This window comes from Python bivittatus, unplaced genomic scaffold (genome assembly GCF_059951505.1).
Source record: "Python bivittatus isolate LINGU-HERP-01145 unplaced genomic scaffold, Pbiv_v1 ctg000080_np1212, whole genome shotgun sequence".
Lineage (NCBI taxonomy): Eukaryota > Metazoa > Chordata > Lepidosauria > Squamata > Pythonidae > Python > Python bivittatus.
In genome coordinates, this window is record NW_028277035.1 from 19,359,623 (window position 1) to 19,374,748 (window position 15,126).

Consider the following 15,126-nt stretch of genomic DNA (forward strand, 5'->3'; position numbering starts at 1 on the left):
TCATTACATTCAATATGCTCAGAAGGAAACATTTGGCAAAATGTCTCCTATAGTCACATTTGATTATAAAAGAACAAATGTTCATAAATGGGAAAAGTATAAAAAGGAATGGAAAAGATCAAACTTCTCCTGAATTCTTGGATATGATTAAAAACATGCAATAATAGAATCTCAATTAGAATTTTAGCTCAAATTATAGACCTTTTGCATGAAACAGAAAAAATGTGCTTATGATTTGTGGTTTTGCTAATTAGAAAAAAATGAATAATAGAAAAAAGTGAGCTTTTTTTGTAATCATAGAGTAAGATAATTTTGCAATTGTACTTATATTTTCTGCAAAAGAAATTGAAAGCGTCTTTCTATTTTTTATTTTTTTATTTTTTCTGTACTTTTTCTTTTTCTCTCTCTTCTTTCTTCTTTACTGTTTCTGCTCTTTATTAGTTTGTGTTAGTCTTTACATGCTTTGTAAAACTTTTAATAAAAACATATTAAAGAAAAAATTTAGCTCAAATTATGGAATGATCCATCAAATCCAAGAGTATGTCAGTGTGTTTAGTGAGCAAGTTCAGATCAAGAAAGCTTCCTTCAAAAATATGTCTTAGTCAAATGGGGAAGCCTATTTTTTAACAGCAGCCTATTATTATTATTTAAAAAAAAACAACAACTCCAAAATGAAAAATCATCTTTAGGCATCAAATCACTCACAAAATGTTGATCTTCATCTGAACACATACTTATAGGCTATTTTACATCTTAATACAAATGGAAAAGTGCTAATGTCTAGAAATGGTTGTGATACAGAGAATCAGAGGAAAGCACCTACTCCTTAGAAATTTTGCTGTCACCTGTTAAGATTTAACCCCAGAACAGTGAATGAGCAATACTTACAACACTCGGAGAGATTTAAGGCCATTAAATGCATGAACTGGAATACACCGTAGCCTATTGTAGCTTAGGATCCTAGGGGAATAGAAGACCACAGCTTATATTACTTTGTACTAAGTAATTGAAGCAGGAATGGAGTAGAATACATTAACACAGAAAAATGGAATACTTGCTACTTAATGGAACCAACTTTATAATAAATAGCAATTGGAGCTTATGTCAGAATCACTGGGTACTCACAGTGTTGATAGCTGTGTCATATTACTGAAGGTGTAATTGGCCAACATGCTGATGCTGTTGTTGCTCAAGTCACTGAAGAAAAATACACAAAACAAAATTAATTGATGCAATGAAAACAGAACTTTTTTCAAATTTAGGACAAAACTGAAAAGCAAAAGCAAGTTCCTTCAAAGCAAACTACCAACTAAGACGATTCTCTGGGATTGTAATTATAGATTTATTAATTACCCTAAGGCAAGTAGCTTTCAGGATAATTCATAAAAAAACACAAATAAAATCTGAAAGATTCATTTAAGAAAAAAATAAAAGGGGAGTTTAAAATACAATAAACACCAACCATTTGACAATCGAAAAATACCAAGGCATAAAACCAGAAATAACAGTGGACAAAAGTAAGAATTATGTAGAGTGGACACTTCACAAGGTTCTCCAGGGAAGGCACTAAACATTTGAGATGTTATTTCTGCTTGTAGGTAGACAATATTGGGCCACATTGTACAAGCTCCTTGTAGTTGCTGTAGACTTCTATCAATTAAGTTTGTAATATATTCCTCCTTGTATCTTGATTATATCAAGACACAAGAAGAACTATTGTGAAAAACATATGCTCCTTCACATACGATGATCCCCTAGAACTGAAAACTAAATACATGAAGGTATTTCTATATTAAAGCTGGCACACTGACTTGGGCTAGGTAGGGTAGTCTTCCAGCTATAAAATAATAAAATACCATCATATGAAACATTTTTTAATTAATGAGAGTGATACCTTAGTATTAAAATCCTATGCTTGATGAAATTAATGAAATATTTTAAGGAATTTTCTTATTTTTATAAAATTTAAGTCTAGATTGGAATTTAAGATATACCCGATAAAGGTATGACTAAACAAACTATATATATATGAATGAATGAATGAATGAATGAATGAATGAATGAATGAATGAATGAATCACAACATTGAACTCTAAAAGTAAGCAAAATCTGCCAATGATTGTTTGTGTGAAAATTGAGGTGTTATGTCTTGCTCTTACTTGTGTGTAATAAATAGAGGACTGGGCTGAAACATTGAATTGTAATCAAAGATCTCAAAGTGATAATTTACTGATGATCTCTTTTAAAAGGATATGTTTGTATGTGTGTGTATTTGTATTTCCAGAAAAAAATAAATCTCACAATATAAACAATGTTTCCACATTCCCTCAAACTGCACTGCAACACCCAATGCCTCAACATTTTTGTGTTATAGTACTGCTGCTGATAGGAAATGTTGGTATACTTACATTAATGTTAAGTGTCGGAACACAGAAAGTTCCTTTGGCACAGCAGATAAATGGTTTCCTTCCAGGTATCTGAAAATCAGTTCATATTTGATAAAACGGTTAAGAATATTCATTGGTTCTTTGCACAAATATAAAAACAATATGAAGTATTGCAGTTGGCATCAAACAATTTGGGCAGATTTAATTGCAAACTACAATATTAATTCCATCTATAAAAATGCGTAGGTGAGAAAAAATAGACTAGGTATTTAAGGGTTTGGACTAGGACTTTCAGCCATGGAACTTCACAGGGTCTCTTTGGGCCAGTCACCATCATTCTGCACAACCTATCTACAAGCCTGTTGTTGAAAAAATTGCAGTTTGATAGTGGAATAAACTATTCAAAAGATGAGAGGTTCTCAAGCCCCATGTAGCTGGGCAGGGCCAAAGGAGCAAAAATCAGACAGATTTTAGTAAATTATCTTTAATGCTTGTCTTGGAAAATAACAGGAATTTTCCAGTCTCGTTTATAGTGAGTTAATGAAGGTGGAGCCTTTTTTAAGATATTGAGATGCTTTTTCCCAGATTTCTTCCCACCTAGACTGTGTTATGATTTATCAAATTAGATCAAATCTTTATTACAATTAAAGACCAGCAAAGCTATTTATTTATGAGATAAACTGTCCACTGACTTGCCTGCTGCTATCTCTTCCATTCCCATCCCAGCCTTGCCACAACCTCTCACATAAGAGGTCCTTCACGGGATATACTGAGATAGAGGCCAGACAGCCATCTCTTGGGGATGCTTGGATTTGGAACATGGGGTTGAATTTGATCTCCCAAGTGCTTCCTTCCAACTAGATGGTTCTTCCCGTGGCCTTTTGGTGGAACTGGTGATTAAATCAATTTGTTAAAGTCTTGGCAGGGTTCCTCCCCCCCCCCCCATTTATTCTGTGAAAATATCTGGAAGCAAAATGGAGCATAAAAAAAAAATAAAAAAAAAGAAATATAGAAGTACATAAATGTACACACACACACATATATATATACACACACAGAGAGCTGAACACACAATACACCTCCTTTCCAAAGCAGGGCCTTAGACCAAATATCTTCAAGAGTTTAAGAAAAGAGACAAGACTGAAAATGCATCAACTTGAATTGACATTAATATGGTTTTGCATATGTCAGTTTGATGCCATGGTCTCCTGACCCTCCTTCTGCCTTTTTTGTAAATGTGTGGGCTCACAGGAAAATGCTGTTTTGGTCTTTTGTTATGCTCTTTGTTTCAGAGAGCAGGAGATGCATCTTTTATAAAACAACTGAAAAAGAAAAAAACCTCACTCTGGTCGTTTTCCTGGGGATCATATTAACAAAGAGACAGGGGAGGGAAAATCACACATGTCCTTGCTGTAAGGTTGTGCTTAATTAAAGCTACTAAAAAGAACTCCAAATGCTAATTGACCTCATTAGAATTATTCTTGCCCTCTGACTGCAAATTGCTCAGGCAAGCAATATTTCAATAACACATCGGAAGCTGACTCGCTCTAGCTGCACTAATCCATACAACCATTTACTTTAACTGCTTAGTGAAAACATAAAATGAATATGCAGCATCTGATATAACGGAGGCAGCATTATTTAAGATGTAAATGCTAAGTCAGAGCTTACTGAGGCTGTGTATTCATTCCACAAAATGAATTATCGCAAAAGGCTCCCGCAAAGGCATATGAAGGAAGAGACAATTTACATTTTCATGTGACCGTACACTAGATCCAACAACGCTGAATTCTGACCCTCTAAGATATTTGAGAAATGCCAAAACCGTGCACAGAACTCTTCCACTGTTGAGCTTGTTCATGCTGATCTACTGCCTCTTCAGTAACATTTTAAAATTTGAATATGGCTTCTTTTGCTCTCATGACCACAATTAGTAATTATGGAAGGGAGAAATGATGCTTGCGAGCCTCCCAGATTTGGCTCCGTGATGGTATTTCTGAGCCAATGCCCTGATTTGAAAGTTATGATCTAACTGTTAGTTATGCCAGAATGCATACTGGAAAGTACATTAATGCATATCCCATTAAGAGCACTATAATTCAGATCTGCATCCAGATATATACCTTCTAGTATCTCCTAATTTACTGCATGGAACTGAGAATGTTTCTTTAAAACACAGCGGTACAGAAAAGTAGGAAATAATGTCTTGGAAGTTTTTGGATGATGGGGTTGATTGTTGTTGTGTTTTGCTCTCTTTCATTTTTTTAATTGACTGGTATTTGCATTTCATTTTTAGAGGGCACCTGGATAAGCGTTTCACTTTTAAAGGTGTCTATAACTCTTTTAGAAAAATGAATAAACGTAGGTTACCAAGTTAAAGTAACAATGTATCTTCTTTCCCTGGTAAAACAGATGCTTTTGAAAAAACATATTTATTTACTTATTTGTAAGACTTTTATATTACTTTGGTCCAACAGGTTCCTAAGCACTGTCTAGCATTGTTTACCTTGAACGGGAATACAGGCGATCCTTGTTTAATGAGCGCTTGTTCAGAGACCGTTCGAACTTGCGATGGTGCTGAACGAGTACTACTTACAACCAGTCCTCAAACTGCTGGCTGTCACAGTGTCCTGCGGTCACGTGATTGCAATTTGTGACCTTCTTTCCTGGCTTCCTACAAGCAAAGTCAACTGGGAAGCTGGTCACACTTAACAATGGTGCGGGATATCCTATCTAAAGGACTATGTTTTGACCAGTTTTATTATTTCTGGCATGGTGGTCCTATGTTTATTAGACTGTGTAGAGTCGCTAGGATTGGCATGTGAAATAGAATTATACAGTTAAACAGTGTAAGGAACAGGTGGATGGATACCTTTTTTGAAAATGCAAAACATGTGCTTCTCCCCATATAAAGTTGACATAGAAATGATCTGGGAGATTTTCATGAAATGGATAAATAGGCTTGTTTTGAATTATTTTCTCCCCAGTTGTCCTCAGCAGAATACATATTTTATATCAAATATGGTTTTATGGACATTCAGCTTCTTTACTACCCTTCCTTTCCCTCTCACAGCATATGCTTCCTATAACCATCTGGTCAACTAGGTAGATTGAATTTTAAAAGAATTAGGAAGGGCAAACGAAGTTGGGAATTACAGAGAGAAAAGCTAGTATATCCTGTATCTGTAATCTTTTCTGTGAGACTTACTTGCAAAATTCATAGCTAAGTCTAAATCAGGAAGTTCGCCATAATTTCTACCAAATACAAACACAAACAAGAAGCAAACTCTAGAATGATCAGGGAAAAGATTCTAATTCCATTCAGTATCTAATATTCTAGTTCCAACCTTCCTTGAAGTCATTTTTTAAATGTTATTTTATTTAATGAACGGTCACTGAAAGATGAAAATTTGAACAACACAGAACAAGCTATTAGGCAGAATGAAGCAGCAAATGCCAGGGATATCTAGCAAGACACTAGTGAACAGAGCTATGTATGCCACATGAGCTGCTCTATACCACACAGTATGCATGCAATTAATTAATTAATTAATTAACTAACTAATTAAGATTTGATGTTGCCTAACTCCGAATCTTTGGGTGGCTCACAATACACCAAAAAAACAAAAACAAAAACCCAACAACTAACAACAAAATCAAATTAGGAGAAAAAAAAAAAGGGGGGGGGACATGGTGATGAACCCAGCAGACACTCAGAAGATCCCACCTAACATCTAACATCCAGTGAAGGGGGCTCCAGCCACCTTAGCCCAAGGCCTGTGAGAATAGCCAGGTCTTTATAGCCCTCTGGAAAGCCAACAGGGTGGGAACCATCTGGATCTCAGTCCCCACGGATGTGGCAGAAGATTTGACCCCATTGCCAGAATTATCTATTAGTGTCATCTTCTGTATGTGGAATAGGAAAGGGAAGATGTTCTTCTTTGTTTCAGATATCAAATAACTTGGATTCATTCAATTTCAATTCCTGCATCATATGTTACAATAGACAGCTTTCATGGTCAGTGGAGAATTATTAAATGTTCAGTAATCAACCGGTGTTCATCATTGTTTTACCTAATTATCTCTCTTTTGGAGGTGAAAGTGAAACAGCACTTTAAATAATAGGATTCGTAGACGATGTTGCAAATCTATCATAGATTATAGTTATGGTATATTATTTTTAATTAAAACATTTAAAATCCCCAATTACGTTTATTCTAATCTACTAATTGTTAACAGTGTGGCTTCAATGTCTGTATTTATAATAACTAAATAAATAGAAAAATCTCATGATGTTGAGGCTAAACAATTGTAATTCAAGGTTAAGGAGAAAAAAGTACAATGGGTTTAACTGTGGATTTGAATCTAAACATATGTTTAAATCTTTAATATTATGAAATAAAAAAATACTTGGATTACATTATAAACTGTGTCAACCTCAGTGTGATTAAAGTTAAAACATTTACTTTTAAATCAAACATATAGAGCAGCTGTAGAGAGATCCTTAAGAAAACTGGGGTTCCACTGCATATTTCAATCATAGGTGTTGCTTGTCTTTTTTTCTTGAAACCTATTAAGAATTTATTATGGAAATTATTATTTGACCCTGCTGATTATTTGATATCATTATTCTAGATGTGAGAATTATGAGGTTTTTTTCCCAATGAAAAAAAGGTATTACAAATGATATATCCTTTGAGAAAATACAGAAGTGGAAGATTTTCATCTATGGTGTGTTAAACAAAGCTGCACTTTTGTTTAAATGAATCTTGGCTTATGTGGGATTAGGTTTTCTGTTAAATCATTTGGCTCCTTTCAGTATTAAAGGGGAAATTCCCTCAATTTCAAATTACCAGGTAGCATATAAACAGTAACTGTTACCAGAGAACAGAGGTATTAAAATCTACAAGCAGTTTCTCCATTAAACATTCTACTTCATAATTACCACTTTAATCAGCAGCAATTATGGAATATAACAACAATGTCAGTCAGCATTCAATTTCGTAGTAATTTGTAAGCATTTCAATTTTCTCTTTTAAATATGCCAGATCTAACTATAAGGATCCAATAAAGATCTGAAGAACATGTTATTGCTGAATAAAAATGAAGGCAAAAATAATTGCTATCTTTTCTTTATGTGCACTGTGGCAAAATAGAGGCACTGTCTGCTTTTTCTCTTTCATTATGTGTACCAACTGAAGTGACTGGAACATCTATTTCGTTGCGGAAAAAGTTCTGAGCATGAAAGAACAAATCATCTCTCTTCTTCAGACAACAACAAGTTTTGTAATTATAATGATTCTCTGAAAATGGTCACTATACTTATCACTAATGACAAATGTATGATTTTTACAGGCACTGGTGAAGCATCATATTGTGTTACACAGGGTCTAAGTCACTTAATACCTCAAAGTCATAGAAAAGTATTTATAAATATATTTTAGTTGGGTGCCATCAAACTGGGTTAGACTTTTGATGACTACATGGACAAAGGTTTTTTCCTCTAGATCTGTCTTCAATAGTAACTTGTAGCACTTCTAAGGATATTCTCATACATTCTTTGATCCTATCCATCTATCTTATCTATAATGTATTTCTCTACTTCTAGCACATTTTTTTTCTGGTTCATCCTTTATTTGTATCACATGCCTAAATAATGTGAGTACCTTTCAGATCTTAATAATTATCAAGTGTTACTGAGAAGCTATGCTGTTCCAGCTTCATCTTGTTATTTGTAAGCACCACTGCTTCACTCTTTTTTTTATGTATATAATTTTATTAAGAATTTTGATTACAATAGTAAAACCTAATATAAACTAAACTTAAAGAAAGAAAAGAGAATAGAAATAAATAAGTGCAAGAAAAAAGAAAAAGAAAAAAAGAATATAATAAAGAAAAAGAAAAGAAATATATAAAGAAGTGTCTTCCAACTTTCATTACAAGTAGAGACAAATTTAGTAACTCTTCACCCCTTATATGGTTACAAACAGATATCTCTTCATCCTATATCCAATCCCTTATCTATAAACAAATCCATAAAACATCAACTTTTCAATCCTGGTGTCAGCAAAAAGTCTGTAAAGGGTTGCCAGAACTTTGCAAAAAATGCCTTTTTTTAACCTTTATCAAATAAACCAACATTATATTCCTTCCTTTTACTTCTAACAGTCTTAAGCTTTAGTTCACTGAAATATTGTTGTAGGATTTGATCTCTTCAATTCTTCTTTATCCCTTCACAAAGACTTCTTCAAGGGTTTAACAAGCCTCTTTTGTAGATCCAATAATAAAACATTTTCCAGGTCATTCTCTTGGTTTGCCATTTGTATTTTCTCTTTAATTTTTAAAACTTCAGCCAGTTTCTTTTGTATATCCAATAAAGTGTCCTTTTCCAAATCATTTTCTTGGCCTGTCATTTGTAGTTCCACTTTCGGTACTTTCTCTGTCTTGTCAGACAAAATTTGCTCCACATCTGTCATTCCCTCATTAACATCTTTTGGACACAGTCTATCCATAGAGTCAGACATCATTACTGACACTGTTGATATTGTAGCTACTAATTTCTGGCTCCATTCTTCAAAAATCTCCTTTAATATTTCCAATGTTATGATGTTTTGTGTCATTTTGTAAGTCCCAGTACTAATCAACACCAAAAGCAGGTTTGTAATTTTTTTTTTCCTTCTACATAGAAGGTCCCCTCTAGTGTCCAGTTTCTCAAACCATAAATTTGCTTATCCTTGTTATGACTTACAATAGCCAAGATAACCAAAATAAATCTGGTCCCCATGAGAATCTATCTATCTATCTATCTATCTATCTATCTATCTATCTATCTATCTATCTATCTATCTATCTATCCATCCATCCATCCATCCATCCATCTATTATTTTATAGTTAATTCCAAAATCTCATAGTAAAAGTCAAGATTCCAAATTTATCTGAACTCTTAATCCATTTATAACTTTCTTAGATCAAAATCTTATTTAGCTTTTTGCTGTTTATTTCAAATTCTTTAAGTTATTAAGCATATAATTAATTTTTCATTCATCCAGAATGAAAAGAGTTGAAGCTAAACCCACCCAGTGACTTTTCAAACTTCTTGTTCTGAAGGCTTCTCATAGCTTTAAGATGATTAATAGGCAATTTCTGAAAGTGATTAGAAAGTGAGGCTTGCAAAGTTAGTGTCTTCAAAAGACTCTGCCGTGTCTGCGAGTAAGATGGCTAATCCCTTTGTCGACTGGTGCTCAAAACCATATCACTGTCCTGTGGCCTCCTTGTGAGGAGCAGCCATCTGGAGCACATGTGGGTAATCTCTCATCCTCTCCTTATCCAGAGTGGTTCCAAAGAATTGGCCTTTGGAAAAGCCTCTTCAGTCTTTGCCATGGTTGTTGACTTTCGCGGAGATGTCTTCAGTTTGCCATGCCTCCCCTGGAACTATGCCACTCTTGATAAAATATATATACTATTTCTTTTCTTTAAAGTATTTTATCTTATATCTTTATTGGAAAAGGCTTTTCAGAGTGCCTTATGAAGTGCAACTTGTTCCAGCCAGGAGCAAGATTCCAAATTGTATTATTAATCCATTGGCACTAGATAGAATTAAAGCTCATAATCAATGTTTCCTTTATAGTTACTGAATTAACAAAATCTATCCTATTGTGGATATGCCAAGTATGACAACTCCAAATATATGCAAATGCTTTAAATACTAAACTAAATTTACCTGCTAGATTAAGCTACAAAAAAAGGTAACTTTAATTAATCTGAAGTATTGCTTGTATCCTATTTTTACTGCTTATCATGGGGTCCTTCCTGTCCTCTGATGAAAGTAAAGTTTGTTTAAAAAAATATTGCCTTTGTGGCCTACTTTTAAGCTTTCCAGAAATTTCTGATTAGCCACTGGTAGAGGAAGAGTGCTGCTGAGATGCGGTGCTACAAAAGCTGCAATGTGCAAAAATAGGTAAACAAACAAACAAACAAACTGATAGCTGAGAGATGATGAACAAAAGAGATATCTATGGAATTGGCAGCCAAGAGAAATAAAGGAGAGTAAATGAGAGATGAACTTTTCGGGGTTGGGGGGAGAGAGAAATGAGTGGACAATGGGAAAGCAAATGGAGAGAACTTGTAAATTCATCAAAACAAAATGGAATAATAACAGAAATGGGTTTGCAGGCAGTGAAGAAAATACATGGTGTAGGACCAAAGGAGAAAAAAAAAAAGGTAAAAACACAGAATGCCTTTTTAAAAAAGTAATGGGTTGGTGACAATTAATCAGAATGTAAAAATGAACCTCACAGTCCTTTCTACAGAGCACTGATGATCTGTTCCCAGTGTTGGGAGGTAAGCAGCTTTAATTCATAATTAAAAAAGAAATATATGAATGTGGGTAAGGATGCTTACCTTTTTGAACGAAATGAACTATATACATACCATAAATGAAATGGTATGAGATAAAGGTAAAATATCTTTGGTTCAAGATGTAAACTGAATCAATAATAGGATCAATATTTTGGGACACATTTAAAGTGCTCAAAGGAAAGGAACAAAATCACTTCCTTATCGATTAGTACAGTAATTCCAGCATATGGGCTTAATATGGTGCAGTTAAGTTCATGGTAGTCTAGACACTGTTAAGATGACAAGGAACTGATTTATCCATAGTCTTATCCCCAACTGTCACCCAGTGTTGTGGGTATGATGCATCTGGCAGTAATTACTATGGCTGGTGCTCTACAGCATCAGCTGAAGGTATAACATGCTAGTTCAGCAATTGTGACAGTGCATTGTCAACAGTTGCTAGGTCGTATCATAAGCTGAGATGCTGGATCCTGACTACGCATGGCAAAGTTGCCCAGTATATACCAGTCAAGTAATCAAAGAGTATTTGATGGGAGGAATCTGGTAAAACCTGAATCTCGAAGATGTGTTTTAGTTTCAGGTTCTCCAGGGCCAAGTACTTGAAGCCCAGCATGCAGAAAATATACAGCATGCAGAAAATATTGCTCTGTTACTTAGCTAAAGCTGAAGACCTAGATTTCCTACCTGGTTAATAAAGAACTTGCTTGTCAACTGCAAGAAGTGATGTTGCATCATGTCTCTGGGACATTACCCACAATAGCTCTATACACCAAGGCTCTCAAACTTTCCTGATTCATGGATCCCTTAGGGTCTCATTTTTCCACATTGCTCCTAGCAATTCCCAAACTGTGTGCTGTGGCGCCCTGGGGTACCACAGCAAATTCACTAACAGTTCTGTTTATCAAGTAGTAAAATATCCCATGGTGCCCTGTGAGTTCTATATGGCATACCAGGACACTGTAGCGCACAGTTTGGGATCCTTGGCTAGAGACTATATTTCAAATCATAAGTCCCTGATACTTATCTTCATGACTAATAAACTTGACCAATGACCCCAAGGAAGAAGTAAATTAACATTTTTAGAATATATAATTCAGGATACAAAACAAAGATATGATTATAGGGAATGGGTCTTCTATATTGCTTTATGGGACAGAAATTTATTTTCAGTTCACTACTACTGGAAAATTAGAAATATATTCAGCATTTCTCTATGTTGAAATTCTGCCTCCTGGGGAATGAAATTTTCCATCTGTCTGTATATCCATTTCAGTATAATGTTATTTAGGACCTGTTACAGTAAAAGATTTCCTGTTATATGGATATTTTGGAACTCTCTCAATAGTTCTAATTTACTAAATTTTTTGTTAGATGTATGGCAGGTTTTGTTTTTAATTAAAATGAAATCTATAACTGTGGATGATTATGGTTTAATAAAAAGCATTTTAACTGAACATGATTGTCACACAACGGATGTGATTTTCCCATGGCAAGTGGGAGTTTATAAATGTAAGTCTCCATAACATTAATTAGAATGCTACTAAAGAAATCCTCCCCTTTATTACTGGAACTTTATCAGAACACCAGAGTAAACAAGTTAGGGAGAAAGACTTGTAAGACGCCTAAGAAAATCTCCAGAATCTTGTCTCAGATATCAGCCTTTGAGCATCTCAACAGTTATTACGATAAATAAGAGTAGAAAAGACCAGATTAACAGTATTCTATATAAGACAGTAAATGTAGAAGTGCTATTTATGGAATGAAGCATGAACAACATGCCCAACTCTTCATCCCTCATGACAGGTGTTGCTGGCAAGATTTGGTTTGAGCATTACTAGGGAATCATAACAGTCTTTAAAACCTGTAGATAAATGAAATGTGGGTGCATTATTTTGGACAGAGGTGCCTTTAAAGCAACCTCACAGAAACATCGCTGAGAGTTGGAGCATCTTGGTGACATCGGTACCAGCATTATCTTTGGACATACTCTTTATTCATTTAAAATATCAGTATGAGAACAGGCTTGTGCTGTAAAAATAAATGCAGGAAGTAGCTATGAATTATTTCAATTTAATACTGATTTCCTTAGTGCCACTCTTTGATAACTGCAAATTCAAGCACAAAAATAGAGGCATCTGTTCTACAGAATCAAAAATATATGAAAGTCTTTTTCTGCAGTATTCATTCCTACACCATTTTGAATCTGTGTATTCAAAAATTCCAGCACTTTTTATGATTCTTAAGAGTAGGCTGTTTCCAGAAATTAACAAAAGGGCAGTTAGGTTACAAGGACATAACTGTGAGGTCATGATGATCTGCAGTGCCAAACAAAGGCTACCTGACAGCACTGAGAAAAATACTCAAAAGTCAATTTCTTAATAAATTAATCACTGTAGTCTTGAAACAGAAGTGCTCCAATGGAGAAATAAATACTGAGTGTTATGTTTGATATGCATAGATCAATGAAACAAACTGAGTACTAAAGAAAAAAGTTTAAATGTATTGGTTCTATGCACAATTCTCACCATGAAGAAAAAGAAAATATGCCTTAAATTTAGGCTTCTGATCTTTAGGCTTCATCCAAAACTACTCATGGCAAGAGGCCTTCTTGCTCATCACCATGTAACCTCAGTACCCCCAAATCTTCTCTAGGAAATTCTGCAACCACTCAATCACCAATTGCAACACTGGGGCTGCAGTGGAAGGGAGAGAGAAAAATTCATTCCAGCACTGGTTCATTTGCAAATAGACACCATCAGATACAGTCTTTATATCTGGCTGATAAAATAAATAAAGCAAGAGAATATAAATGCTAAGAGTAATAGCAACAGAAAGCCAGGCACTCAAGTTTCTTTACAAATTAAAGTTTCTACAGATGACAGATGACAAAGCAACACCAGATGTCAAAACCACCCACTCTTGGCTCTTTTAAGAACAACAGAATAGATCTGGGGAAAGTTATGGGGAGGATAAGCTCTAAGCTCATATTCTGAAGACTTTGTGATGCTTTATGAATATTTAACTGCAGTCATCTCCCTGATGTAATTCTTGAAGGATATGATAATATTGCCTCATTTTCTTAACTACATTCATTGACGTAAATGGCCTGATAGTTGTCTACATTTCGTTTCCAAAAGGAACAACAGGGAGAACAATGAACTACCCTAACAGACAATACTGGTTTTGGATTTTTGCTCATATGCACTCCAAAACAATGATCAAACCAAAACTATGATTTTCTCACTAGCGGATTCCTTTATTTTTGGAATCTGCTAGAGTAAATCAACCACATACTATATCCTGTTATCTTTGCATGTTTACGCATTCACATTTACTTAACCACTCTATACTGCTTTTCACATTTCTTTTGGCTTTTAACTTACCATTTAGATAACCAAGCCTACCATTTAGATAACCAACCACCATGGTTGCAAGCAACCTAAAATACCCAACCCTATTTACAGGAAACCATATCACAGAGATGAATGTTATTATGTAGCTGAGGAATAGGGTTCCTCTACTTCACATCTTTATAAATGAAAGGCACGGGTGGGAGTGGGAAATGCAACAGAGCTTTAGTAGGCTTTAAAAAATCCTTTAAAAAATGCACATTTTTTTGTGCACAGTTTTTTAAACAGGAAAAACATTTAATAAAATCTGTGAAGACCAGTGTTAACAAGGATTGAGACTTAAAGAGGACATAAGAAAAAAAATGAAGAAACAAATGGGCAATTATAAAGGAATTATGATTAAATTTTGCATTCTTTGTATTTAGCATTTTGGTTAATTTACCAAGGGAACTTTATTAGGTAGACTTAAAATATTATAATGAATTGGCACAAGGGCTGCCTCACTGATCTTCCATATCACTACTTTTGTGTATTATTTTTTATTGACAAAACATATTTTCTGATTGTTACAAGGCATTTTGTTCCTGCCTACCAATTAATCTAATATGGGAAATCTAATTTCTTCAGTGGAGAAAGGAATAGTGGTGTTGTTTCCTTCTTTCTCTTATTTTACTACTGAGAAGGAAAACCAGTTTGAGATGCCTGCTGTAGCTCTGACAGTCTTTGGAATGAAACTACAGAGGTGTCCTCCCCCAAAGCACAAAAATAATGTTCTATATAGACTACAGATGAAGCACCATTCAATATACACCACATTTCACGGTGAAAATCAATTAAAGTCATGTATGACGAAGATCAGAGTCATATTTTCGAACAATTTCTAATGATATATACCACATTTACATGAAGAAGCTGGATGTGATAAACTCCAACTCTTATGGCCAGTTTTCCCTAGATGAGTGTCTAGAGCTTCAGAAAGATCCAAACATATGACTACAAATTAGTGTTTGGGTAACACAGTGTTAGTGCT

General features: G+C 34.6%; 1 protein-coding gene across 2 annotated transcripts in view; it reads right to left on the reverse strand.

The window, feature by feature from the left end:
* The window catches only part of SLIT3 (slit guidance ligand 3), a 534,750-nt gene that overhangs the window by 109,731 nt on the left and 409,893 nt on the right, over positions 1-15,126 (reverse strand). For both annotated transcript variants that reach the window (XM_088133617.1, XM_088133616.1), the window contains 3 exons: positions 2,409-2,477; positions 1,126-1,197; positions 889-960 (listed from right to left, as the gene is read on the reverse strand). In XM_088133617.1, coding sequence (XP_087989743.1) covers positions 889-960; positions 1,126-1,197; positions 2,409-2,477 — 213 coding nt within the window. The remainder of the gene's footprint in view (positions 1-888; positions 961-1,125; positions 1,198-2,408; positions 2,478-15,126) is intronic.